This window comes from Rhinoderma darwinii, chromosome 9 (assembly GCF_050947455.1).
Source record: "Rhinoderma darwinii isolate aRhiDar2 chromosome 9, aRhiDar2.hap1, whole genome shotgun sequence".
Lineage (NCBI taxonomy): Eukaryota > Metazoa > Chordata > Amphibia > Anura > Rhinodermatidae > Rhinoderma > Rhinoderma darwinii.
The window spans coordinates 7,819,446-7,846,370 of NC_134695.1; the positions used below are offsets into that span (position 1 = coordinate 7,819,446).

A 26,925-nucleotide genomic window follows, 5' to 3' on the forward strand; every position below is an offset into this window, starting at 1 on the left:
AAACCGTCTCACTTTTGTGGGATTTCCACTGTTTTGGCACTACAAGACCTCTTCAAACCTGACATGGTGCCTAAAATATATTCTAAAAAAAGGAGGCCCCAAAATCCACTAGGTGCTCCTTTGCTTCTGAGGCCGGTGTTTCAGTAAATTAGCGCACTAGGGCCACATGTGGGATATTTCTAAAAACTGCAGAATCTGGGTAATAAATATTGAGTTGCATTTCTCGGGTAAAACCTTCTTTGTTACAGAAAAAAATGTATTACAAATGAATCTCAGCAAAAAAAATTAAATTTGTAAATTTCACCTGTACTTTGCTTTAAAGGGAATGTGTTGCCAGCAAAACATGTATTTTTTTTTTTTAGTTAAACATTTAGTGTGTAGGTGATTAAACATTGTTCAAAATTTTTTTATTTTTTTCACGAGTCAGGAAATATTATAAATTAGATTCTAATTTATAATATTTCCCAGTGCTGGTCACTAGATGGAGCTATTCCCAAAATTGCAGCATTGCATGTGGTAAAGCAACCACATTGCTTTTTGCTGCAAAATTGGGAAAAAAGCACTCGCTCTAGTGAGCTCTGAGAATTCCCCCCTCCTTTATCCTGGCTAGTGCCGGGATAAACGAGGGGATTGAACGGTCTAACCTCCTACACTGTGTCGCTATTTTTTGAGCTAACACACAGTGTAGTAGGTTTACATACAGTAGTAAACACACACAAACACGAACATACATAGAAATCTCTTACCTGCTCCTGCCGCCGCAGCTCCCTCCGGCCCGTCCGCTCCGTCTGCTGCCGCTGGTCCAAGTGCACAAGTCCTAGAGTTCTAAGCCTTGTAACGTCCTAGAAAAATAAAATAATGTTCAAAAAACTATGCAAATATAAAGTAGACATATGGGAAATGTTAATTAGTAACTATTTTGTGTGGTATTACTATCTGTTTTACAAGCAGATACATTTAAAATGAGAAATCATAATTTTTGCAAATTTTCTCTAAATTTTGGTGTTTTTCACAAATAAGCAATGAATTTATTGATCAAATTTTTCCACTAACATAAAGTACAATATGTCACGAGAAAACAATCTCAGAATCGCTTGGATAGGCAAAAGCATTCCAGAGTTATTAACACATAAATTGACACATGTCAGATTTGAGAAAATGGGGCTGGTCATGAAGGTCAAAATGAGCTCGGTCTTGAAAGGGTTAAGATGCAGATACAGTTTAAACTGGAAATAAAATAATTGATAAAAAATGTTTTCGCAAGATGACGTCTATTAATTGCGCTGAATTTCCATTAATTGCCCAACCCTACTGTTGATGCCTTTTCCTGACATGAATAACCTTGACAGATGCAGACTAAGGCCAAATTCAGACGAACGTGGGGAAACTGAGTGAAAAACGGCCGTGCGGCTGTTTGAGTCTATTTAGGGACCCGTGAAAATTGAACAAAATAGGATGTTCTATTTTCCAACGCAGTCCATTGAAACAACGGCCGTGTGAAATACATGCGTCTGTGTGACAGCTGTTTTAACGGACGTCACACTGACCTATTCTACGTCCGTCTGAATCTGGCCTTAGGCTGGGTGCCCGCATTGCGTAAACACTGGAATTTCCGCAACCTAATTCTGTGTGGAAATGCTGCAACATTTACAGTAGCAAAGTGGATAAGACTTTGGAAACCTTAGACTCCCACTGCAGTAATCACAGAAAAGTTGTGTGGAAAGTATTCTGCGGTGCGACTTTCAAACTAGATGCTGTAAAAACCACAACCACTTGACTCCTATATTTAAAAAATTTGATTTTTTTTTGTGCAGAATTAATTCTCCCCGTTGAAGTCTATGGGTCAAACAAGCAGTATCTGCACAGAACACGCAGCATAAATTTAAATGCGTTATTAGGCACACCTTAGATGTTGAACCTTGTTTTTAATAAGCAGTTTGAAAAATACACAAATATTCCCATTAGTCGTACTCCGAGGGACGCTGCTCACCTCACTGCCAGCTGACGCTGTGGCAGAAATGTGATACTTTTCACTTATTTTTTTACTGTTTCTTTTTTTATATTTGCAGTGCTAGTTAGGTCATGTCATGTGCAGATAATCTCTCTAATTAAAAAAATGAAGTCATTCTAAGGCTTGATTCAGACGGCCGTGTTCGGCCTGATATACAGACCGTGTGTCGGACAGATGTCCCGTGCTGTAATCATGGTTTCTCTACGGGACAGTATATCTTAAGGGATGCTGGGACTCTCTGCATCATAGATAACTATGATGCTAGAAGCCCGGCTCCCTGAACTGTGGTTGGTCTAGGAAATACGGCAGACACGCGGTCAGTATATAACGGACCGAACACGCCCATCTGATTGAGGTCTAAGGCTCCGTTCACATCTGCGCTAAGTTTTTTTTTCCATTCTTCCATTCAGTTATAGGAGCAGAAGAATGAGAAAACGGAAGTGCCGGAGCCATTGCATCAAGGACCCTAAAGTCAAAGGGTTTAGGCCTCGTGCACACTTAAGTCACCGTTTTCACGGCCGCTTTTGACAGGTCCGTGAACCCGTTTTAGCGGCCGTGTGGTTTCCGTGTGCACTGTGTTTCCGTGCACCGAGAATGGTACTGTCCAGAGTGCTGAAAGAGTTAATGGGCTGCACTGATCGGCGGTAACTCTTTCAGCACCCTGGACAGTACAATGCTTGGCGCGCGGAAAATACTATTTTAATGTAATTAAAAAAATAAATAAAAAAGTTCATACTTACATTCCTCCTGGCCGGCCTCCAGCGATGACGTTCAAGCCAATCACAGGCAGCCGCGGCCTCGGCAGCCAATCACAGGCTGCCTCGGCAGTCAATCGCAGGCTGCCGTGGCAGAAAAGAAGGTCGGACTGGAGGAAGAAGAGGGACTCGTCACCAAGAGAACGACTGGGTACGTATGAAATGCTTTTTATTTTATTTTTAATCAGCAGCCTCTTTTCTCTATCAGTTATTGATAGAGACAAGTGACTGCCGATTAGTGTAATATTTTTCTAATGTTTTTCTGCCCGCCCGGCGGTTGCTAGGCAACGGCTCCGTCACACACGGACGGCACACGGATGCCTTCCGTGTGCCTTCAGTTTTTTTGACGGCCCCATTGACTTGCATGGGCCTCACGGTCACGGAATCCCGGACCAAAGTAGGACATGCTCTACTTTAGATCGGAACGGAGCAACGGACCATCAAAAAAACTGAAGTGTGCATGGCCCCATTGAAATGAATGGGTTCAGGGTGCTATCAGTGACAAAAACGGATAGCACCCTGAAGGAAAAAACTGAAGTGTGCATGAGGCCTTAGACAGGTTTCTGTGAGGTTGTCTGACGTTTCACGGGAAATGCTGCACTATGTATTCCGCCTAACGGATCCTCTGACGCAGTTGTGAACAGAGCCTTAAAGAGTTTAATCAAGTTTGTATTTTTTAAAGCCGCAAAAGCCCTGTCTTTTTTGTTTTTTTTAACAGCTTAACCAGTTCAGGACCGGGCTATTTTGCGCCTTCAGGATCAGACATCGTTTAGCCATTTTTAGCACGTGTTAGTTAAATGGCTATAACTTTTTTTATTTGTTGGGCTAACTACGTGATTTTTGCGATGTTTTTTCAGTAGACAATGCAGGTTTCATTTTTTATCGTTTTTATACACACCTTTTTTGCTATTTTAGAATTTTTATTCATAGATTGAAAATAATAGTAAAAAAAATAAGCTTTTTTACGTTTCAGCTATGTTTTTTGGGGTAATATAGTTTTATCCTAAAGACTTTTTATTTGTGATCGTCATTGTCTACCGTAAATTTTAATATATTACATGTCTATATTAGGGTAATTGGGTCAGCGCTAGCGTTACAACAATGATTGGAGGGGGGGGGGGGAGAAACGTTTTTTTTGGGGTGGGTATTTTATGTGTATGAAATTTTTTTTTGCACTTCACTTTACTTTATTTTTTTATTACTATGGTCTGTCCCCCAAAGGTCAAAAAAGACCTTTTGGGGAACTTTATATATTTTTTTTCTTTCTTTTATACCATGTTTTTCCACTGTAACTGGAGCTGCACAGCAGCCCCAGTTACAGGGGAAATCGGCCCTCTCATAGTGACGATTGTCACTAATAGGGCTGTGCTGGGTCTGGTTAGACCCAGCAGCAGTCTGTCAGTAACGGCACCCGGTGATCATGTGACCAGTCACATGCTCACCGGGAGGAATAGACAGTTCCGCTGCTGCTGTCTCTATTCATATACACAGCGTTCATTGAGCACTGTGTAAAAAGACATCGGAGAAGACGGATACAGCTAAAGCTGCTTCTATCTTCTTCTCGGGGTCCCCGGCAGTTACTGACAGCCGGAGACCCGACATTAAGCTGCCCGATCGCGCGGGCAGCAAGTTAAAACCCGGGCCGTAAAAAGTCTATGGCTCGGGTTTTAAGGACCCTGACCGCTGGCCGTAAAAAATACAGCCAGCGGTCGGGAACCTGTTAACATTACAATTGTACTGCATGCTTATGGGATTACTTTTCCTTCTTAAAATGCAAACCTTTGACAAAGTGAAGATCTCATACTTCCTTGCCTACTTAACCCCTTCCCTCTTTGGCCACTTTTGACCTTCCTGACAGAGCCTCATTTTTCAAATCTGACGTTTCGCTTTATGTGGTAATAATGTCGGAATGCTTTTACCTATCCAAGCGATTCTGAGATTGTTTCTTCTCGTGACACGTTGGACTTTATGTTAGGCCTAATTTACATGAATGCTGCGCATCTCGGACGTGAAAACTGCTGTTTTTCACGTCCGAGGTGCATCCGCGCTCAGCTCGCTGCGGGACGCGATGTCATGCATCCCCCATAGTTGAGTCTGGAGGGATGTGTGATGTGCGAAAAGAACGGACATGTCCTATTTTCACACGGTTCGTTGAAACAACGTCTGTGTGAACGGCCACATTGAATTACATAGGTCCGTGGGACGGCTGCTGTTTCAACGTCCGTCCTTAACACGTTAGTGTAAATAAGGCCTTACTGGCAAAATTTGCTCGACACGTTCAGTATTTAATTGTGAAAAACACCAAAATGTAGCGACATTTTTTTTAAAACATGCATTTTTCTTCATTTAAATGTATCTGCTTGTAAGACAGGCAGTTATACCACACAAAATTGTTGCTAATTAACATCCACCGTTTATGTCTACTTTAGATTGTCATCGGTTTTTCAACATCCTTTGATTTTTCTAGGACGTTACAAGGCTTAAAACTTTAGCAGCAATTTCTCACATTTTCAAGAAAATTTCAAAAGGCTATTTTTACAGGGGCCAGTACAGTTGTGAAGTGGCTTTGATGGCCTTATATATTAGAAACCCCCAAAAAGTCATCCCGTTTTAAAACCTTCACTCTTCAAAGTATTCAGAACAGCATTTAGAAAATGTCTTAACCCTTTAGACGTTTCACAGGAATTAAAGCAAAGTAGAGGTGAAATTTACAAATTTCATATTTTTTGGCAGAAATAAATTTTTAATCCAATTTTTTTATAACACAAAGTTTTACCAGAGAAATGCAACTCAATATTTATTGCCCAGGTTCTGCAGATTTAGGAAATATCCCACATGTGGCCCTAGCGTGCTACTGGTCAGGTTTGAAGGGCTCTTGCGGTGCCAAAATGGTGGAAATCCCCCCAAAAGTGACCCCATTTGGGAAACTACACACCTCAAGGAAATTATTTAGGGGTATAGTGAGCATTTTGACACCACAGGTTTTTTTCAGAAATTATGGAAGTAGGCCGTGAAAATAAAAATCGACATTTTTTTCAAAGAAATTGTAGGTTTAGCTAATTTCTCATTTCCACAAGGACTGAAGGAGAAAAAGCACTGCAAAATTTGTAAAGCAGTTTCTCCCGAGTAAAAGAATACCCCACATGTGGTCATAAATGACTGATTGGATACACGGCAGGGCTTAGAAGGGTTTGAGCGCCATTTGGCTTTTGGAGATCACATTTAGCAGGAATGGTTTGCGGAGGCCATGTCGCATTTGCAAAGCCCTTGAGGGGACAAAACAATGAGTGCGCCCAAAAAGTGACTCCATTTAGGAAACTACACCCCTTGAGGAATTCATCTAGGGGTGTAGTGAGCATTTTGTCCCCACAAGTGTTTCAAAGAATTTATTAGAATTGGGAAGTGAAAATAAAAACTTCAATAAGACGTAGCTCTAGCTCAAAATTTTTCATTTTCTTAACAAATAAAGGAAAAAAAGAATCCCAACATTTGTAAAGAAATTTCTCCCGAGTACGGCAATATGTGGTCATGAACTGATGTTTGGGCACACGGCAGGGCTCAGAAGGGAAGGAGCGCCATTTGGAGTGCAGATTTTGCTGGACTGGTTTCTGGGCGCCTGTGGGACCAAAACAGTGGAAACCCCGCAGAAGTGACCACATTTTGTAAACTACACCCCTCAATGCATTCACATAGGGGTGTAGTGAGCATGTTAACCCTGAAGGTGTTTTGTAGAAATTAGTGCACACTTGATGTTGCAGAGTGAAAATGGGATTTTTTTCATAAATATGCTAATATGTGGTGCCCAGCTTGTGCCACCACAACAAGACCGCTCTCTAATTATTATGTGGTGTTTCCCGGTTGTAGAAACACCCTACATGTGACCCTAATCTTTTGCCTGGACATTCGACCAGGCTCAGGAGTGAAAGTACCATGTAAAATTGAGGCCAAATGTGGCGATTTACAAAGTATTGATTCACAGGCTCAGATGTGAAATAATAAAAAGAAAGCGACCCCATTTTGGAAACTACACCCCTCAAGGCATTTATTAAGGGGTGTAGTGAGCATTTTCACCCCACAGGTCTTTTCCATAAATGAATGCGCTGCGGATGGTGCAAATTAAAAAATGTATATATTTTTCCTAGATATGCCCATTTCAAATGCAAATATGTCATGCCGAGCGTATGCCCCTGGAGAGACACACCCCAAAAATTGTTAAAAGGGTTCTCCCAGGTATGGCGATGCCATATATGTGGAAGGAAACTGCTGTTTAGGCACGCTGTAGGGCTCAGAGGAGAGGAAGCGCCTTTTGGCTTTTGAAGAGCGGATTTTGCTTGGTAGTAGATTTGTTTGAGTATTGCTGGTGTTTCTGTTTAGAATGTGGGGGTACATGTAAGCTGGGCAGAGTATATCAGGGGCATAGTTAGGTGGTATAATAATGCTGTTACAGGTGGATGTCAGCTGTAACATACAGCTGACTTCCACCGCTGATGACGCCGGAACAGCTCCTGAGCCGACGCCATCTTGCCAGCGGCTACGGAAGCCGATCAGGCTCCGCCGCAGGGCGGGTCCTGAACGGCTTCCATGCTAGGCAGACTGGGAGGCCAGTATTAGGCCTCCGGTTGCCATTGCAGTCACCGGAACCCCAGCAATTTCACCCCTCCAAACACCTTAAATACAGCGATCGCGTTTGAGCGCTGCATTTAAGGGGTTAATGGCAGGGATCGAAGCTAATTTCGGTCCCCGCCATTACAGCCGGATTTCAGCTGTAAGATACCGCTGACATCCAGCGATGATGGCACCGGCTCATCTTCTGAGCCGGTGCCAAGCATTTGGCGTATGGATACGGCAAAATGTGGGAAGTACTAGCTTTCCATGGCGTACCCATACGTCAAATGTCGGGAAGGGGTTAACTATGCAGTCACTATGTGTTCCTGTGTGGTAAAATAGTGTCCACTATTTTATGTGTCCTGTTTGTTTAACCCCTTAAGGACGCAGCCTAGTTTTGGCATTAAGGCTCAGAGCCCATTTTTCAAATCTAACATATTTCACTTTATGTGGTAATAACGTCGGAATGCTTAAACCTATCCAAGCGATTTCTGAGATTGTTTTCTCGTGACACATTGGGCTTCATGTTCGTGGTAAAATTTGGTCGATATATTCAGTGTTTATTGGTGAAAAATTGCAAAATGTAGAGAAAATTTTGAAAAAATAGCATTTTTCAGAATTTAAATGCATCTGCTTGTAAAACAGACGGTTATACCACCCAAAATAGTTACTAGTTCACATTTACCATATTTCTACTTTAGATTGGCATCGTTTTTGAATATTTTATTTTTCTTGGACGTTACAAGGCTTAGAACATAAACAGCAATTTCTCATATTTTTAAGAAAATTTCAAAAGCTTTTTTTTTTTAAGGTACCTGTTCAGTTCTGAAGTGGCTTTGAGGGGCCTATGTATTAGAAACCCCCATAAAACACCCCATTTTAAAAACTAGACCCCTCAAAGTATGTAAAACAGCATTTAGAAAGTTTTTTTATCCCTTCAGGCGTTTCACAGGAATTAAAGCAAAGTGGAGGTGAAATTTGCAAATTTCATTTTTCTTGCTGAATTTCAATATTATTCCATTTTTTTCTGTAACACAGAAGGTTTTACCAGAGAAATACTACTAAATATGTTTTGTCCAGATGCTGCAGTTTTTAGAAATGTCCCACATGTGGCTCTAGTGCGCTCGTGGACTAAAACACAAGCCCTAGAAGCAAAGAAGCACCTAGTGCATTTTGAGGCCTCTTTTTTTTATTAGAATATATTTTAGGCAGCATGCCAGGTTTGAAGAGGTGTTGAGGTATCAAAGCAATGGAAACCGACCAGAAGTGACCCCATTTTGGAAACTAGACCCCTCAAGGAATTCATTTATGGTTGTTGTTATCATTTTGACCACACCGTTTTTTCACAGCACCTATTTGAATTGGGCTGTGAAATTAAAAAAATGAAATTTTTTCCAATAAGATATAATTTTTTATCAAAATTTCTTATTTTTACAAGGAATAAAACACCCCATTTTGTTGCCCAATTTGTCCTTAGTGCGGCAATACCCCATTTGTGGTGATAAACTGATGTTTGGGCCCATGGCAGGACTCAGAAGGAAAGGACTACCATTTGGCCTACTGGAGCTTTTCTGGTGCTAAGTCATGTATGCAGAAGCCCCTGAGGTACCAGTACAGTTGAAACCCCCGAGAAGTGACCCCATTTTAAAAACTACACCCCTTAAGACATTCATCTAGAGGTGTAGTGAGCATTTTGTCCTCACAGTTACTGTGTAAAAGATAATGCGCAGCAGATGGTGCAGAGTGAGATTTGCAATTTCCTATACATATATGCCATTTCAGTGTCCGATATATTGTGCCCAGCATGTGCCACCGGAGACATACACCCCATAAATTGTAATGTGGGTACTCCCGGGTACGGCAATACCCTACATGTGGCTGTTATTTGCTGCTTGGGCACATGGCAGGGCTCAAAAGGGAAAGATGAGGGGGATAAGCTGTGCGGAGTGCATCAGTGTAAATTACAAATCAAGGGATGTATGGTAAATTTTAAAAATCTTTTATACAGAGCCCTGGTTTTTCGGGACACGTGTCGCATTGGTATATTGTGTCCTTCCTTATCCCCCTCTTATAGCAGACTCTGCACCTCTTTTGACTCTTTCCCTTTCCACCGGTTTGGGGAACTTCTCCTGGAAAGTGTTGCCCTGGTACGATGCGTGTGGCCTCGCTTCCAGAAGTACTGGGTGCCCCTCCTTCCTGGTCGCAAAAAATTAGGTTCTTTATAACCACCTCTTGACATTCCAGGAAAGTTCCCCTCTGGCCTGCACATCGACGTAGCACGTACGCATTGTACAATGCCATCTGTATGATGTGCACGGCCAGCTTCTTATACCACACCCTCGATTTCCGCATAGCGCTGTAGGGCTTCAGGACTTGATCTGACAAGTCCACCCCTCCCATGTACCTATTGTAGTCCAGGATGCAATCTGGTTTGGGGGTCTCTGTACTGGTACCTCGTACAGGTACATGGGTACTGGTGTGGGCATGTATTGTCAATACAAGGATATCTCTCTTGTCCTTGTACTTGACACACAATATGTTGCTGCTAGAATGTGCCCTGCTCTCACCCCTTCTGAGTGTTTGCCCAAGCAGTGTTTTAGGGACGCCTCTAAGATTTTTTTCTAGCAGTGCCGCATGCCGCAGTCCTTCTGGAAGCGAGGCAGTTGAAGAGTGGGACGCTGGTATAAAAATTATCCAGGTAGAGGTGGTAACCCTGGTCCAGCAGTGGGTGCACCAAATCCCACACAATTTTTGCGTTAATTCCCAGTAAGGGGGGGCATTCTGCGGGCTGAATACTGCTGTCCTTCCCTTCATATATCCTGAATTTATATGTATACCCTGATGCACTCTCTCACAGCTTATACAACTTCACGCCATACCTTGCCCTCTTACTTGGCAGGTACTGGCGGAATGGAAGCCTCCCTTTAAAATGTACCAGGGACTCATCAATGGAAATACACTTCTCGGGGGTGTATGCTTGGGCAAACCGGGCACTGATATGGTCTAATAAGGGTCTCAGTTTATATAAACGGTCAAAACTGGGGTCATCTAGGGGTTGGCACTGCTCATTATCGGCATAATGTAGGAAGCAAAGTATTGCCTCATAAGGCATCCTGGACATGGCCATACGGTACATCTGGGTGTGGTATAAGATGTCCGTGCTCCAGTAGGTCCTAATGGATGGCTTTTTCAGAAGCCCCATGTTCAAGAGCAGTCCCCAGAACTTGCCCAACTCTGCTGCGTCTACAGGAGTCCACCTCTGGGATTGGGCATAAAATGAGTTGGGGTTCTTGGTGATATACTGTTGGGCATATAAATTAGTCTGGGAGACCATTAGCTCTATAAAGTCATCAGTGAAGAAGAACTTGAAAAAGTCCATCTCACTGAATCCTGCCGTGTTAAATTTGATCCCTGGGTTGCCAGTGTACTTAGGGATTTGGGGTTCATAATGGTCTGGTGTGGGCGTCCAAATGGGGTCACTTCTCTCAGGGGTATCACTTGTTGTGGGGTCACTTCTCTCAGGAATTTCTACTATGGTGGTGGTCCTGGGAGGTCTCCTAGGGGGTCCCTCCTCTTCATCGCTGGATGAGGAGGTAGACAAATAAAAGTCTGTGTCGGAGGCCAGAAATGCATACGCCTCTTCAGCAGTAAATGTCCGTTGGGACATGCTTGTTGTGCTAAGACAAAATTTATATACAGCAAAAAAATAAATCCCTAACTGGGAGCAATAGGATAGCGCAACTAGCACAAATGCGTGTTTTGTTTTTAGAGAGCAAGTGGACTTCCCTGACACTAAAGCTAACTAGGGCGAGGGTTCCTAACACTAAACCTAACTAAATTTTATGTGGACTTCCCTAACGCTAAACCTAACTACGGCGACGATTCCCTGACACTAAACCTATCTAGATTATTCCAAGCTTCCCTGACGCTAAACCTAACTACGGTGATGGATCCCTAATGCTAAAGAGACTGTCACCAGATTTTGCAACCCCTATCTGCTATTGCAGCAGATAGGCGCTGCAATGTAGATTACAGTAACGTTTTTATTTTTAAAAAACGAGCATTTTTGGCCAAGTTATGACCATTTTTGTATTTATGCAAATGAGGCTTGCAAAAGTCCAAGTGGGTGTGTATTATGTGCGTACATCGGGGCGGTTTTACTACTTTTACTAGCTGGGCGTTCTGACGAGAAGCATCATCCACTTCTCTTCAGAACGCCCAGCTTCTGGCAGTGCAGACACAGCCGTGTTCCCGGCACATTATGCTGTGATAGCGTGCTGTCAGAAACAGCAGCTATCACAGCTCAGGAACGCCGGGCTCGAGCACTGCTGTGCTGAATGAGACCGATCGCTGCTATTGGCTAGTTACTCACTGACTAGCCAATAGCGGCGATCGGCGAGGCGGGACCATAGTAAATGGTCCCGGCCCATTATGCCGTGATAGCCTGCTGTCAGAAACAGCAGCTATCACAGCGCATGAACGCGTCGGGCGCTCGCACCGCTGTTCTAACTGCAGGACGTACTATTAGGTCATGGAGCGCGAACGATACAGCTGCCATGACCTAATAGTACGTCCAGGAGCGGGAAGGGGTTAAATTTTAATTTGTAAGCCACATTGGGGTTTCCCATAAAGATACATTGTTTTTTTTTTAATGTCCGATAACTTCTTAGTAACATATATATATATATATATATAGCAAACAAGAAAGCAGCAGCACTCACACGGAATCAATCGATCAGGTGCCCAGCAAAACGTCCCGATCCTCGGACGTGTATTGGTATATAAAGAAAGAAGATTTGCAGCACTCCAATGTGAAAAAAGTGGTGGTTTATTCAATCCAAGAACAACAGCAACGTTTCAATCCTACAATAGGATCTTTATCAAGCTTGATAAAGATCCTATTGTAGGATTGAAACGTTGCTGTTGTTCTTGGATTGAATAAACCACCACTTTTTTCACATTGGAGTGCTGCAGATCTTCTTTATATATATATATATATATATATATATATATATATATATATATATATATATATATATAGGAACAAACATATAATAGGAGCAGCACTGTGCAAAAAAACAAAAACAGCTGGTGCTAAGCTTCAAATAACAGGGAGTGACGTTCTCCCAGTAGGGTATATGGAAAAAATCGAGCAAAGAAGCAGCACTCAATAGCAAAAAATGAAATTTATTCACCCAACACAGCAACGTTTCACTTCCTCCATGGAAGCATTTTTTGCTATTGAGTGCTGCTTCTTTGCTCGATTTTTTTTTTTTTTTTTTTTTTTTTTTTTTTTTTTTTTTTTTTTTCCCATATATATATATATATATGAGTTTAAAGTGTTTAAAAAGATCTAAATTGACTATTTTTTTAATTTACTTTTACTTTTTAAGATACCGCTTCTATCAAAGTCTATTCTGTCAGGTCAGCTGTACTGAAAGGTGGTCCTGCTGTCTTTGACATGCAGAATCCAGCCAATAACGATCACCTCTAAATTCATGAACTTAGGGCCTGTTCACATCACCGTTCGCTTTCTGTTCCGGGGTTCCGTCAGAGGTTTCCGTCGGGTGGACCCCGCAATGGGAAGTGAAAGTGAAACAAAAGCTTCCGTTTCAGTCACCATTGATATCAAAGGCGACGGAAACATCGCTAATGGTTTCCGTTCGTCACCATTCCGGCAGATTTCCGTTTTTCCGACGGAATCCATAGCGCAGTCTACTCCGCTATTGATTCCGTTGTTAAAACGGAAACCTGCAGGAATGGTGACGAACAGAAACCATTAGTGACTGAAACGGAAGCTGTGGTTTGTTTCACTTTCTGTTGCGGGGTTCACCCGACGGAACCCCGGAACGGAAAGCGAACGGTGATGTGAACAGGCCCTAAGATGTGATCTTTATAAGCTGGATCCTGCTTGTCAGAGACACAGGACCAACTTTTAGCTGAGCCGTCTGTCCTAGCTGACCTGACGGAATGTGCTTTGATGGTAGGAAAAATAGGAGCTGCATCTAAAAAAAAAAAAAAAAAAAAAAAGTTAAAATATTTTTTTTAGTAAGTCCATATAAAAATTTTTTAAATCATTTAAAAAAACTGATTTAGCCAAAAAATACATATTTCCTGCTTCAAATGTGTACATAGCCTTCCTGGCCAGGTGCATTTTCAAGTTTTAGCCATGTGCCAATTTAATATCAATTACAAGAATTGCTTGTCCTATTACCAATAAATATGCAATTTGCACATGTGGAACCGATGGTCTTCTCTATCGTGACATGTTTTGTCCGATATATCTTGCATCCCTGGGTGGGATGTTTATTCTGCCAAGTGAGGTTCCTTTATATGTTTCCATGGTAACTATTGTCACACTATATTTGAATGGGTTGTGGGTGTTCCCAAACTCCGTGATTGCAGTTCCAGTGTCATCAGTACAGATGATCCGCTGTTTACTATGAGCGCTGCGTTGCATTATCTATCAATTTTCTGTTGATGCATTGCAATGCTCATTCTACTATGTGGACGATGTATAAATTGCAGACATTTCATATTTTATTTATTCTTACATCCATCATGTGGCTTTGTTGGTACTGTCACATGCGTGTCAGGACTGGAACGCAAGTTCCGTGCTCGCGCATGCGCAGTGACAACTGCTCCGCTCGATGCGTTCCACCGGATTGAATATCCGGTCCGGACGCCATCTTGGAGCATGCGCAGTTTATGCGCGCCTACTCCACACGTTGGCTATGCGGACATTGCATACAGACTTCTTACTGTAAGTTTATTGATTTCCACCTGGATATAATTGGCCCCTGCCCCCTTCCTTATCATTCTAATTACCCCTATTTGTCACTATTTATGTTGTTTATATGGGACATATATATGTGTGTGTATATGTATATGTGTATGTGTATATATATATATATATATATATATATATAAAAAACACTGTCCATGACTGGCCTTTTAAATACAAAGAGATGCACTTTTGCACTAATATTTATAATGTTGTTGGATACTGTTTTCACATATGTAATGGGCTCTGTACACTTAACTTGATTGTTAGCTGATGTATGCTCCCTCTATTTAAACTTGACACCATTGTTAGTTTGACATAGCTTGAGAAAGGCTCCTGTTGAACCGAAACGTTGCTGTTCTTTGAGGTGCCGTTACTACGTCCTATGCCGTATGTATGTATGTATGTGTGTAATATATATATATATATATATATATATATATATATATACACACACACCTTATATTAGAAAAGTAATTGTACATGTCACGTTAGGTTAACCCCTTCCTGACATTTGACATCCATACGTCATAGCCGGGTAGGGGAAGTATGGAACGGGCTCACGAAGGGAACCCGCTCCATACGATGTGGGTGTCGGGTGTATGTTACAGCCGACACTTCACAGTTACGAGCGCGATTCTGCTTGCTTAACCCGTTAAATGCCGCGGTCAATAGCGGCCGCTGCATTTAAATAGTTAGAAAGAGGGGGGCAACCCCCCTCTAGTTGCTGATCGCGCCACCCGCAATGCAATCGCGGGGTGGCGATAGTTGCTATGGCTGCCTGGGGGCCTAATGAAGGCCCCCAGGTCCGTCATCTTTGTGCTCCTACTAAGGGATTAATAGAAGCCTGTCAGAGAGACGATATACTGCAATAGGGTTGCATTGACAATACAACACAATGGGCAGCACTTTGAACACATTTTATAAGTGGTCAGAAACTTGTAAATAACTCATGAAAGGATAAAGTAACGTTAAAACCAAGCACACCATTGTTTTTCTTGTGCAATTCTCGATAAGTTTGATGTGCCACATGACCCTCTTCCCATTGAAAAAACTAAAGTTGGATACAAAATGGCCGACTTCAAAATGGCCACCATGGTCAACACCCAGCTTGAAAAGTTTCCCCCCTCCCATATACTAATGTGCCACAAACAGGAAGTTAATATCACCAACCATTCCCATTTTATTTAGGTGTATCCATATAAATGGCCCACCCTGTAGATCTCTATGTCCCAGGGCTGCAGTCTTAAAGAGAACCTTTCACTACCCCAGACATCTGCATCTGAGTGCACCATCTTATAGGCGCTGCTGCACAGACCCTTGGGCATTTTGAATTCGCTGTGTAGCCTAAGCCGCTCTTGAGATATCAGTGACGTTATTATTGGCGCCCAATATGTAAATTGGCCCCTGTTCTGTCAGTAGGGCTTTTCTGGACATGGAAAGACAGGGATTGTGATAGTCAGAGCTCTGACACTATGCAATCAGCTGTGGACACACACTGACACTGTCCGCAGCTGATTGGACAGTATCGGAGCTCTATCATGCCCCCTGCCTTTCCATGTCAAGAAAAACCCCCATCAACTCAAAGCAATTTCGGCAAGAGCATGGCTGACAGCACCTGCGAGATGACAATGATGAAAATGTATGTTCGTGTGGGAACCCGCACCTGACCTGGATGTACATTTTCATCAATGGCACCTGTCAAGGGGTGGGATATATTAGGCAGCAAGTGAACAGTCAGTTATTGATATTGATGTTTTGAAAGCAGAAAAAATATTCAAGTTTAACCTCTTCCCACGCTGCCCCGCACTGTACGTCCTGGAGAGGGGTTGCTTCCCGCACAAGAACATACAGTTGCGGAGCGGTTCCCGGCGCACACTGTCCTAACGGACAGTGTCTGGGAACTGGGAGGTCAGCTGTCCCCGACAGCTGACTTGCCGGTCAGTGGACCATTGCCGCTGATTTTGGCAATTAACCCCATAAATGCAGCGACAGATTGCGATCACCGCATTTAAGGGGTTTGAAGCACATCGGCAGCCCCAACTAAGTGATTGTGGGGACTGCCGATGCTTGTCGTGGCAATCGGAAGCCAGACAATGGCCTCCGGGCTGCCATGTACGGAAGCCTCGGAGGAGCAGCAGCCTCCGGCCGGTCCTCGATGCTTCCTGTCAGTGTGGCTGTCACGTCACAATGACAGAATACATTACACTACGTTAGCTGTACTACAGCGGATACCCGGGACTAACGGACAGGAACAGCGATCATTCTGGTACAGAATCCTTTAAAAATAACAATATACTGCAATACATTAGTTTGCAGTATATTGTACCAGCGATCCAATGATCTAATAAAATGTGTAGAAGAATTAAAGTTAGTAGTGAGAAAAAAAATTTAAAGCGAAAAAAAACCGAAAACTTTTCCCATATTTTCTTCTAAAGTAATGTAAAAAAAGAAACAAAATTGGTATCCTACGTCCGTAAAAAGCCGAACTATTATAATATATCATTATTTAACACGCACAGTGAACACCATAAAAAACTTAAAAAGATTTCTACCGACAAAATCGCAGATTTTTTTTTGTCACCTTCGCTCTCAAAAGAAAATGTAATACAACTTTTTGATCACTTTATGTACCAAAAAATGGTACCAATAAAAACTACAGCTCGTCCCACAAAAAATAAGACCTCCCACCTCTCAATCAACCGAAAACGAAAAAAGTTACGGCTCTCAGAATGTGGTGAAACAAAGCAATTTTTATTTTAACAATTAGATTTTTCTTTGTAAAAGTAGTATAATATAAGTAAAACCATAAAGTTGGAATCACGATAATTGTATTGCGCCGCAGAATAAAGTAAAGTTTTCGTTTTAACCGCATGGCGAAAGCTGTAAAAACGAGACCCCCAAAAAATGGAATCCGATTTTTTTTTTTTTTTTTTTTTTTTTTTTTTTTTTTTTTTCCAATTTCAGCCCGCAAAGAATTTTTTTTTCAGTTTTCTAGTATATTTTATGGTACTTTTTTAAATGGTGTCAATAGATACAACTATTGACGGAAAAAGAAAAAAACTTATAGCTCTTGGAAGGTGGAGAGTGAAAAACAAAAATAAGAAAGCAAAAAATGGATCAGTCCTGAAAGGGTTAATTCATGGTTAATTCATTTCTAATGAAAAATAACGGATGACCACGTGGGGTATTTCTGTACTCGGGAGAAATTGCTTTACAAAAATTGTTTTTTTTCTTCTCCTTTTATCCCTTGTGAAAATGAGAAAATTCAACATTTTATTGGAAAAAATTGTGATGTTCATTTTCGCGGCCTGATTCTAATTCATTCTGCAAAAAACCTGTGGGGTCTAAATGCTAACTATACCCCTAGAAAAATTCCTTGAGGTGTGTTTCCAAAATGGGGTCACTTTTGGGGGGTTTCCACTGTTTTGGTCCCTCCGGGGCGTTGCAAACGCGACATGGCACCGAAAACCAATCCAGCAAAATCTGTGCTCCAAAATCTAAATGGCGCTCCTTCCTGTCTAAGCACTGCCATGGCTTCAATCAGCCGTTTATGACCACATATGGGGTGTTGCCGTAATCAGGAGAAAATGCTTTACAAATGTTGTAGTTCTTTTATTCCCTGTAAAAAATTAAAAATTTCTGTTTTTTTCTGAAAAAAAAGTAACATTTCATTTTCACGGCCTAATTTCACAAAATTCTGCAAAAAAGCTGTGTGGTCAAAATGGTAACTCAACTTCTAGATAAATTCCTTGAGAGGTGTAGCTTCCAAAATGGGGTAACTTTTGGGTTGTTTCCACTGTTTTGGTCCCTCCTGGGCGTTGCAAATGTTACATGGCATCGAAAACCATTCCAGCAAAATCTGTGCTTCCAAATCCAAATGGTGCTCCTTCCCTTCTGAGCCATGCTGTGGGGCCAATCAGCAGTTTATTACCACATGTGGCGTATTGCCATAATCGGGAGACATTGCTTTACATATTTGGGGTACATTTTCTTAGTTATTCCTTGTAAATATTAAAATGAAAGATTTTCATTTTTACAGACTAATTTCAATATATTTAGTGAAAGCGCGAACTATATCCCTAGATAAATGGGGTAACTTTTGGGGTGTTTCCACAGTTTTTGGCACCACAAGACCCCTTCAAACCTGACATGGTGCCTAAAATATATTCTAAAAAAAGGAGGCCCCAAAATCCTCTAGGTGCTCCTTTGTTTGTCCATTAGCACACTAGGACCACATGTGGGATATTTCTAAAAACTGCAGAATCTGGGCACTACAATTTTGAGTTGCATTTCTCTGGTAAAACCTTCTGTGTTACAAAAAAAAAAAATGTATCAGAAATGAATTTCGGCAACATTTTTTTTGTCAATTTCACCTCTACTTTGCTTTTAAATCCTGTGAAACGTCTAAAGGGTTAAAACACTGAATGGTGATCCGAATACCTTGAGGGGAGCAGTTTTCAAAATTGGGTACTTTCTAATATATAAGGCCCTCAAAGCCACTTCAGCACTGAACTGGTCCCTGAAAAAATGGCCTTTTGAAATTTTCTTTAAATTGAGAAATTGCTGCTAAAGTTCTAAGCCTTGTAACATCCTGGAAAAATAAAAGGACGTTCAAAAAACTATGCAAACATAAAGTACACATATGGAAAATGTTAATTAGTAACTATTTTGTGGTATTCCTATCTGTTTTACAAGCAGATACGTTTACATTTAGAAAAATGCTAATCTTTGCAAAATTTCTCAATTTCAGTGTTTTTCAGAAATGCCAAATTTATCAACCAAATTTTTTCACTAACATAAAGTACAACATGTCACTAGAAAACAGTCTCAGAATTGCTTGGATAGAAAAAAGCATTCTGAAGTTATTACCACATAAAGTAACATGTCAGATTTGAAAAAATCGGCTGTGTCCTGAATGCCAAAACAGGCTGGGTCCTGAAGGGGTTATGGATCTGAGCGACTTTGACAATCGCCAAGTTGTGATGACAAGGCTGCTGAGTCAGAACATCTCTTGAATGGCAGTTTTTTTTGGGGTGTTGGCGGTTTGCGGTGATTAGTACCTACCAAAAGTGGTCCAAGGTAGAACAACTGGTGAAAAAGCGACCAAAGCGCTCATCGTCCTGCTGAAGACGGCTTACATTTTCTTCAGCCTGGTGATGAGCGCTGATTACAGCCGAAGGAGCAAAGCTTCTGGACCTTCGTTATGAACAGTGGGGGTCTCCGCACCCGGACCCCCACTGATCCGATCTTTTGAAATGTCTCTGACCTATCAAAAGTTTGAAAGTGTAGTTCCTATTTAAGTTTAATGTTGAAATTTGTCTTCAGTACGCCACGAAGCTCCCCCTAGTGGTGGTTACATACAGCCAGCATTTTATTGTTGTACTGTCGATACAAGGGATTTGGAGCTCTGCTATAAAGATATATTAAGAAATGAACGATCACTGAAGACCTGTTTAGATCACCTCTCCAACCACTGTTTGTTTTTAGTCTTTCTTTACTTTTATTTTTTTGCATACGGTCTCCTTGCCTACCTTGGTGCATTATGCGAAACATGGTTAATAGGCATGTGCTGTACAACAAGTAGGGATTTAATGCAGTGCTTCTGAACTGAATGCCTACAGCCTTTTCAGATGATTAATGTGCCCCAACTGAGCCACCGGTGCTTAGCAAATGGAAATAAATATTCAATAGATTTAATTTGGAAGCACATTGGCATGTATATTTCCCACAATCAGTATGTAATACATGTACCAAGACAAAGGACAGGGGGCTATGCACAAGACTATTTTAGAGAAAATAGTGTTGGCCCATCTGAACTTTATTTCCGTTTTCTAATATTCACTTTCAGTTAGAATCTGATTGTCTTGGGCAACACCACTATTCTTGGCATTATTTTATATTTATGACCCATTTTTAATGCAAACTGACAGGTGTAATGCTTTATGGATATGCAGAGTGCTCCAACAGCAAGGACTACATCCGACCTATAATAAAATAAAGAAAAAAAACCTGATTATGACAAGTCAGGCTATTTTTGTCTGTGTTTTAGTATCTTTACGTTCACTTATTCAGCCCTGATCATTTGTCTTCTGATGCGCTCTTGTAAAATGATGTCCACTATATGTCACATGTAGTATGTAGGTCTTTGTGTGCCTTGCCCTGTACTCATTTTGGCCTTTGAGCTACGAAGGCAATTGGATAGAGGACATACTTAAACAATGCTAGACCTCTGTGGAGCACACGAGTTCACAACATGTGCGCCCCCCCCCCTTTTTTTTTTTCATTCCACAGAAAACCTAGCCGATACATGGAAACTTTCGTTTCCAGGATCTACATCACTGTGTGTGCCTTTAGACTATGGCTTCAGTGCTGTTGGTGCAGATTTGCATGCTTAGTTCTCACTCTCAATTTCTGTGATGCTTACATTGATCTCCATAGAAATGAGCTCCTGTCCACTCAGCAGACGCTGTAAGGTTCAGTTAATTCGGTCAGGAGACAGAAAGGCAGGCCGGTACATAGCGAAAACTCACCTTTGGCTATAGGTCCCATGCACACGACCATATTTCTCATCCATCCGTAATTACCGTCTGTTAATACGGATCCGTATTTATTTATAGGTATCTGTAAATAATCTGCATATGCGGAAGGGTGTCCGTAAATACGATGTGTAGGAATCTTGGGTAAGACCCTTGCGTCGCATAGCAACGCTTCCGTATCCACACTGTACCCCATAAAAAAATTACTTAAAAGCCAGAATTCCCGTTTGGTTACCTAGCCTTGCATAAAAAGTGATCAAAAAGTCATATGAATCCCAAAAGTACCAATAAAAACTACAGTTCGCCCTGAAAAAAATAAAAAATAAAGCCCTCAAACCGCCACATCGGTGGTAAAAATGGGGGTTAACTAAATGGGACAACCCCTTTAATTGAAAACGTGTGTGTCAAGCCAATTTGACATTTCGAGCAATGGCAACCCTGATGTTTGTGATATTGTTCTGTGTATATGGCATGTGTTTATAGACATACATGTTTGTATACATACTGTGAATATATACTATTTCTTCTAGTCGATTTTGTATTTTCTCATAAATTACCTATGCTTTTAAATTGAACGTCAGTCTTTGGCATTAGGAAATCTAAGCACTGCCCTCTATTCTTATACGTAGGCCCAAAATATCTAAGCTGTGGGAGGAAATGATTCAGACCAAGCTGTAGAACATGTTTGGTGCAATATTTGTCATGGTAAGTAAGAGGGAAATTAAAGGGAAATTATTTCTTGCTGAGGATTTTTTCGTTCGTCTCATTGAGGGACACAAACCGTGGGTATTTGCTGTTGACAATAGGAGGCAGGACACTGAGGGTATTTTCACACGGCAGCCTCCGTTACGGCTGAAATTACAGATCTGTTTTCAGGAGAAAACAGCTCCGTAATTTCAGACGTAATGGCATGTGCAGGTGCTTTTCGTTGCGTCCATTATGGACGTAATTGGAGCTGTTTTTCTATGGAGTCAATGGAAAACTGCTCCAATTACGTCTCAAGAAGTGACAGGCACTTCTTTGACGCGGGCATCTCTTTTACGCGCCGTCTTTTGACAGCGGCGCGTAAAAAAAAATGACAATCGGCACAGTACATCGTAAAACCCATTCAAATGAATGGGCAGATGTGTGCCGATGCTTTGGAGCCGTATTTTCAGACGTAATTCGGGGCTAAAACGCCCGAATTACGTCCGTAAATAGGGTGTGTGAACCCAGCCTAAGAATAAAAAAAGCTGTTGAATGAACCCTTCTACAGGTTTTGTCTTCCGCTGTGGACAGTCTTATTAAGCGGTCGGAGACCTCTTGAAAATCACTGCGGAAACGGTCACCTTCTGTCGTCCAAGACAGTTTATAAGCCCTTTCCCCCTTACTCCGAGTTTGAAGGAATGTAAACATCCTGACAAGTCATCTGCCCAGATTCATGTTTGACTCTTATGTACCATTTTCCAGAGGATATCTCTTCCAAATGGGTGATTTTTCCAGTGGTGGATCCTTCTTTTTCTCGCCTACCCAAAACTACTAGAATTCCAATGGTGGACGGGGCCTTGAGACCAATTTTTGCTTCAGTGTGGGTACGCAGAGCTTCCAATGTTTGCCAACTCCTTCACGGCAATCTCTCTGGGGCACTCACTGAAGAATTGTTGGACCTTTTTCATCAGATGTCCAGTGTTACCAAGTATTGTGGCTTAAAGAGGCTCTGTCACCAGTTTATAAGTGCCCTATCTCCTACATAATCTGATCGGCGCTGTAATGTAGATAACAGCAGTGGTTTTTATTTTGAAAAACTATCATTTTTGAGCAAGTTATGAGCAATTTTAGATTTATGCCAATTGGTTTCTTAACCCCTATCCGCACGAGGACGTAACTGTCCGTCGTTGCGCGAGGTTACTTCCCGCACGAGGACGTATAGTTACTGAGTTTTTCCCGGTGCACACTGTCGGCGACAGTGTGCACCGGGAACCGGGAGGTCAGCTGTCGCCGACAGCTGACACTCCCCTCTTGCCGGCCAGCGGTCCTTTACCGCTGATTTCGGCGAATTAACCCCTTAAATTTGGCGATCGGGTGCAATCGCCGAATTTTAGGGGTTTCTAGCATATCGGCAGACCCCCGTCCGAAATCGCGGGGTCTGCCGATATTTAGTATGGCAAACGGAAGTCAAGCAATGGCTTCCGGGTCTGCCATGGACGGAAGCCCATCAGGACCAACCTTCGGCTGGTCCTGATAGGCTTCCTGTCAGAGTGACAGGAAGTCACTGTGTCGTTCCCGATGCACACTGTCGGCGACAGTGTGCATCGGGAACTTGGAGATCAGCTGTCCCCGACAGCTGACACTCTCCAGTGTTGCCAATCAAGTGGCAATTAACCCGTTACATGTGGGGCTCGATTGCGATCTCAGCATGTAGCGGGTTTGTAGCGCATCAGCAGCCCCCATGCAATCGTGGGGGCTTCTGATGCTTGTGATGGCACCAGACAACGGCCCCCAAGTCTGCCATGTATGTCCGCCTATGAGGATCAGCCTCTGCTGATCCTCGTAGACCAACTGTCAGAGTGACTGTGACGTCACACTGACAGTTGGAATACGTTACACTACCTAGGTAGTGTAATGTATTCTAGCAGCGATCAAAGCTGCAGGTCAAAAAAAGAAAGTTTAAAAAGTTAATAAAAATGTTTTATAAAAGTGTAAAAATAAAAGGTTTTGTTTTCCTATAAGTCATTTCTTATAGGAAAAAAATGAAAACGTTTAAAAAAAAAAAAAAAGTACACATTTGGTATCGCCGCGTTCGTAACGACCCAAACTATGAAACTATAATGTTATTTTTTCCGCACGGTGAACGCCGCAAACAAAATAAACGGAAAACTGTCAGCATCGCTATTTTTTGGTCACCAAGATATAGAATAAAAAGTGATCAAAGTCGCATTTACCCCAAAATGGTACCAATAAAAACTACAACCCGTCCCGCAAAAAACAAGACCTCCCACAGCTTTTTGGACGAAAAAATAAAGTTACGGCTCAGAATAGCGTGTCCCAGAAAATAAATTATTTTATAGAAACTTAATTTTATTGTGCAAACGCTGCAAAACGTAAAAAAAACTATACACATATAGTATCGGCGTAATCGTACCGACTGGCAGAATAAATTAAAACGTAATTTATTGCGCACGGTGAACGCTGTAATAAATCATTTAAAGTGCCAAAATCTCTGTTTTTTGGTCACCTTAGCTCTAAAAAAAGATCCTGAGGGGCCAAAATGCTCACTATATCCCTAGAAAAATTCCTTGAGGGGTGTAGATTCCAAAATGGTAACTTTTGGGGGGTTTCCACTGTTTTGGTCCCTCCGGGGCGTTGCAAACCCGACATGGCACTGAAAACCAATCCAGCAAAATCTGCGCTCCAAAAGACGCTCCCTCCCTCCTGAGCCTTGCTGTGGGTCCAAACATCAGTTTCAGACCACATATGGGGTATTGCCGTAATCGGGAGAAATTGCTTTACAAATGTTGGGCGGCTTTTTCTCCTTTATGCCTTGTAAAAATGAAAAAATTCTATGTTTCCACAGAAAAATAGGTGATTTTCATCTTCACAGACTAATTCAACTAAATTTTGCAAAAAAACTGTGGGGTCAATATGCTAACTATACCCCTAGAAAAATGCCGTGAGGGGTGTAGTTTCCAAAATGGGGTAAATTTTTGGGGGTTTCGACTGTTTAGTTACCACAAGACCTCCTCAAACCTGACATGGTGCCTAAAATATATTCCTAAAAAAAGGAGGCCCCAAAATCCTCTAGGTGCTCCTTTGCTTCTGAGGCCTGTGTTTCAGTCCATTAGGACACTAGGGCCACATGTTGGATATTTCTAAAATATGCAGAATCTGGGCAATAAACATTGAGTTGCGTTTCCCTGGTAAAACCTTCTGTGTTACAGATTTTTTTTTTATTACAAATTCATTTCGGCAAAAAAAAATGAAATTTGTAAATTTCACCTCTACTTTGTCTTAATTGCTGTGAAACGCCTAAAGGGTTAAAATACTTTCTGAATTTGGTTTTGAATACCTTGAGGGGTGCAGTTTTCAAAAAGGGGTGATTTATGGGGACTTTCTAATATATAAGGCCCTCAAAGCCACTTCAGAACTGAACTGGTCCCTGAAAAAATAGCCTTTTGAAAATTTTATTGAAAATATGAGAAATTGCTGCTAAAGTTCTAAGCCTCGTAACGTCCTAGAAAAATAAAAGTACGTGAAAAAAAATTATGCAAACATAAAGTAGACATATGGGGGATGTTAACTAGTAACTATTTTGTGTGGTATTACTATCTGTTTCACAAGCAAATACATTTAAATTTAGAAAAATGCAAATTTTTGCTAAAATGTGAAGTTTTTCACAAATAAATATTGAATTTATCGACCAAATTTTTTCACTAACATAAAGTACAATATGTCACAAGAAAACAATCTCCGAATCGCTTGGATAGGTAAAAGCATTCCGGAGTTATTACCACATAAAGTGACACATGTCAGATTTGAAAAAATCATCTGTGTCCACAAGGCCAAAACAGGCTGTGTCCTAAAGGGGTTAATGACCAACTAGGCGTGTTTTTACTTTGGTCAGTGTCAAACACTTCTTTTTACAACACCCACTTGGTCAAAAGTAAAAACACGCCCAGTTGGTCATTAAGAAACGAATTGGCATAAATCTAAATTGCTCATAACTTGCTCAAAAATGATCGTTTTTCAAAATAAAAACCACTGCTGTTCTCTACATTACTGCGCCGATCAGATTATGTAGGACATAGGGCACTTATAATCTGGTGACAGAGCCACTTTAAGGACGTGGATTGGTTGTCACATTTGGGACGCAGCCCCATTTTTCAAATCTGACATGTTACTGGTAAAATTTGGTCGATACATTCAGTATTTAATTGTGAAAAACACAAATTTAGCGAAAAATTTGCAAACATTTGCATTTTTATAAATGTAAATGTATCTGCTTAAAAGACATAGTTGCTAATTAACATTTCCCTTATGTCTACTTTAGATTGGCATCGTTTTTTGAACATCCTTCTGTTTTTTTTTATGATGTTTCAAGGCTTAGACACAAACGGAAACCATTGATTTCAATGGTGACTGATCCGATGCCGATTGTTTCTGTCAGGGCTCTATTCTGATGGAAACCTGCGACGGAACGTCAAAATAGAGTCCGAACGGATATGTGAACGAAGCCTTATTTATGCACTCACTAAAATATTTCTGTGTTATATAGATAGTTTTCGAACAAATAGAATATAACAGATCTTAAACTGTAACAAAATCAAGTTTACAGTTCCAAAGCGCAATCAATGTCTCAAGGCTGAGTCCAAATGCGGCAGATTTGTGGTGCTGCTTCCGCTACGCAAATCTGTAGTAATTTACAGTACAATAAAAGTGGATGGCGTCTTCAAAACCCCATCCACATGTAAGGCAAGAATTTGGCATGGAAATCAGTGCTAAGGGGGAAATCTGCGGCAAAATCCTCAAGTTTTATAACCAGTGTGCAGATTTTGCTGACTATTTTCAGCATACTCCACAGCTGATAAGTTTGTAGACCCAGCGAATAATGCGTACGAATTGAAAATTTTCTACTTTTTTCAATAATTAATTACGGAAGGAATTACACACATGCACACGCACGTTTGGGGTCACCCAGACAATTTTGTGTTTTCCATGAAAGCTCACACTTATATTTATCAAATGAGTTGCAAAATTACTAGAAAATATAGTCAGGACATTGACAATAATGATAATTATTTGAAATAATAATTTTCTCCTTCAAACTTCGTCAAAGAATGCTCCATTTGCAGCAATTATAGACCTTTGACATTCTAGCTGTTAATTTGCTGAAGAAATCAGGACAAATTTCACCCCATGCTTCCCGAAGCCACTCCCACTTCTTGCGTACCATACGGTCAAGCTGCTCCCGCAACAGCTCTATGGGGTTGAGATCTGGTGACTGCGCTGGCCACTCCATTACAGATAGAATACCAGCTGCCTGCTTCTTCCCTAAATAGTTCTTGCATAATTTGGGTCATTGTCCTGTTGTAGGATGAAATTGGCTCCAATCAAGCGCTGTCCACAGGGTATGGCATGGTGTTGCAAAATGGAGTGATAGCCTTCCTTATTCAAAATCCCTTTTACCTTGTACAAATCTCCCACTTTACCAGCACCAAAGCAACCCCAGACATCACATTACCTCCACCATGCTTG

General features: G+C 41.4%; 1 protein-coding gene across 10 annotated transcripts in view; it reads left to right on the plus strand.

The window, feature by feature from the left end:
- Positions 1-26,925, plus strand: part of MARK2 (microtubule affinity regulating kinase 2) — a 382,575-nt gene that overhangs the window by 65,518 nt on the left and 290,132 nt on the right. Inside the window, exon 2 of one of the 10 annotated variants that reach the window (XM_075837219.1) lies at positions 21,324-21,399. The exons of the other annotated variants lie outside the window; for them this stretch is intronic. Coding sequence (XP_075693334.1) covers positions 21,376-21,399 — 24 coding nt within the window. The 5' untranslated portion in view covers positions 21,324-21,375. The remainder of the gene's footprint in view (positions 1-21,323; positions 21,400-26,925) is intronic. 10 annotated transcript variants of the gene reach the window in all.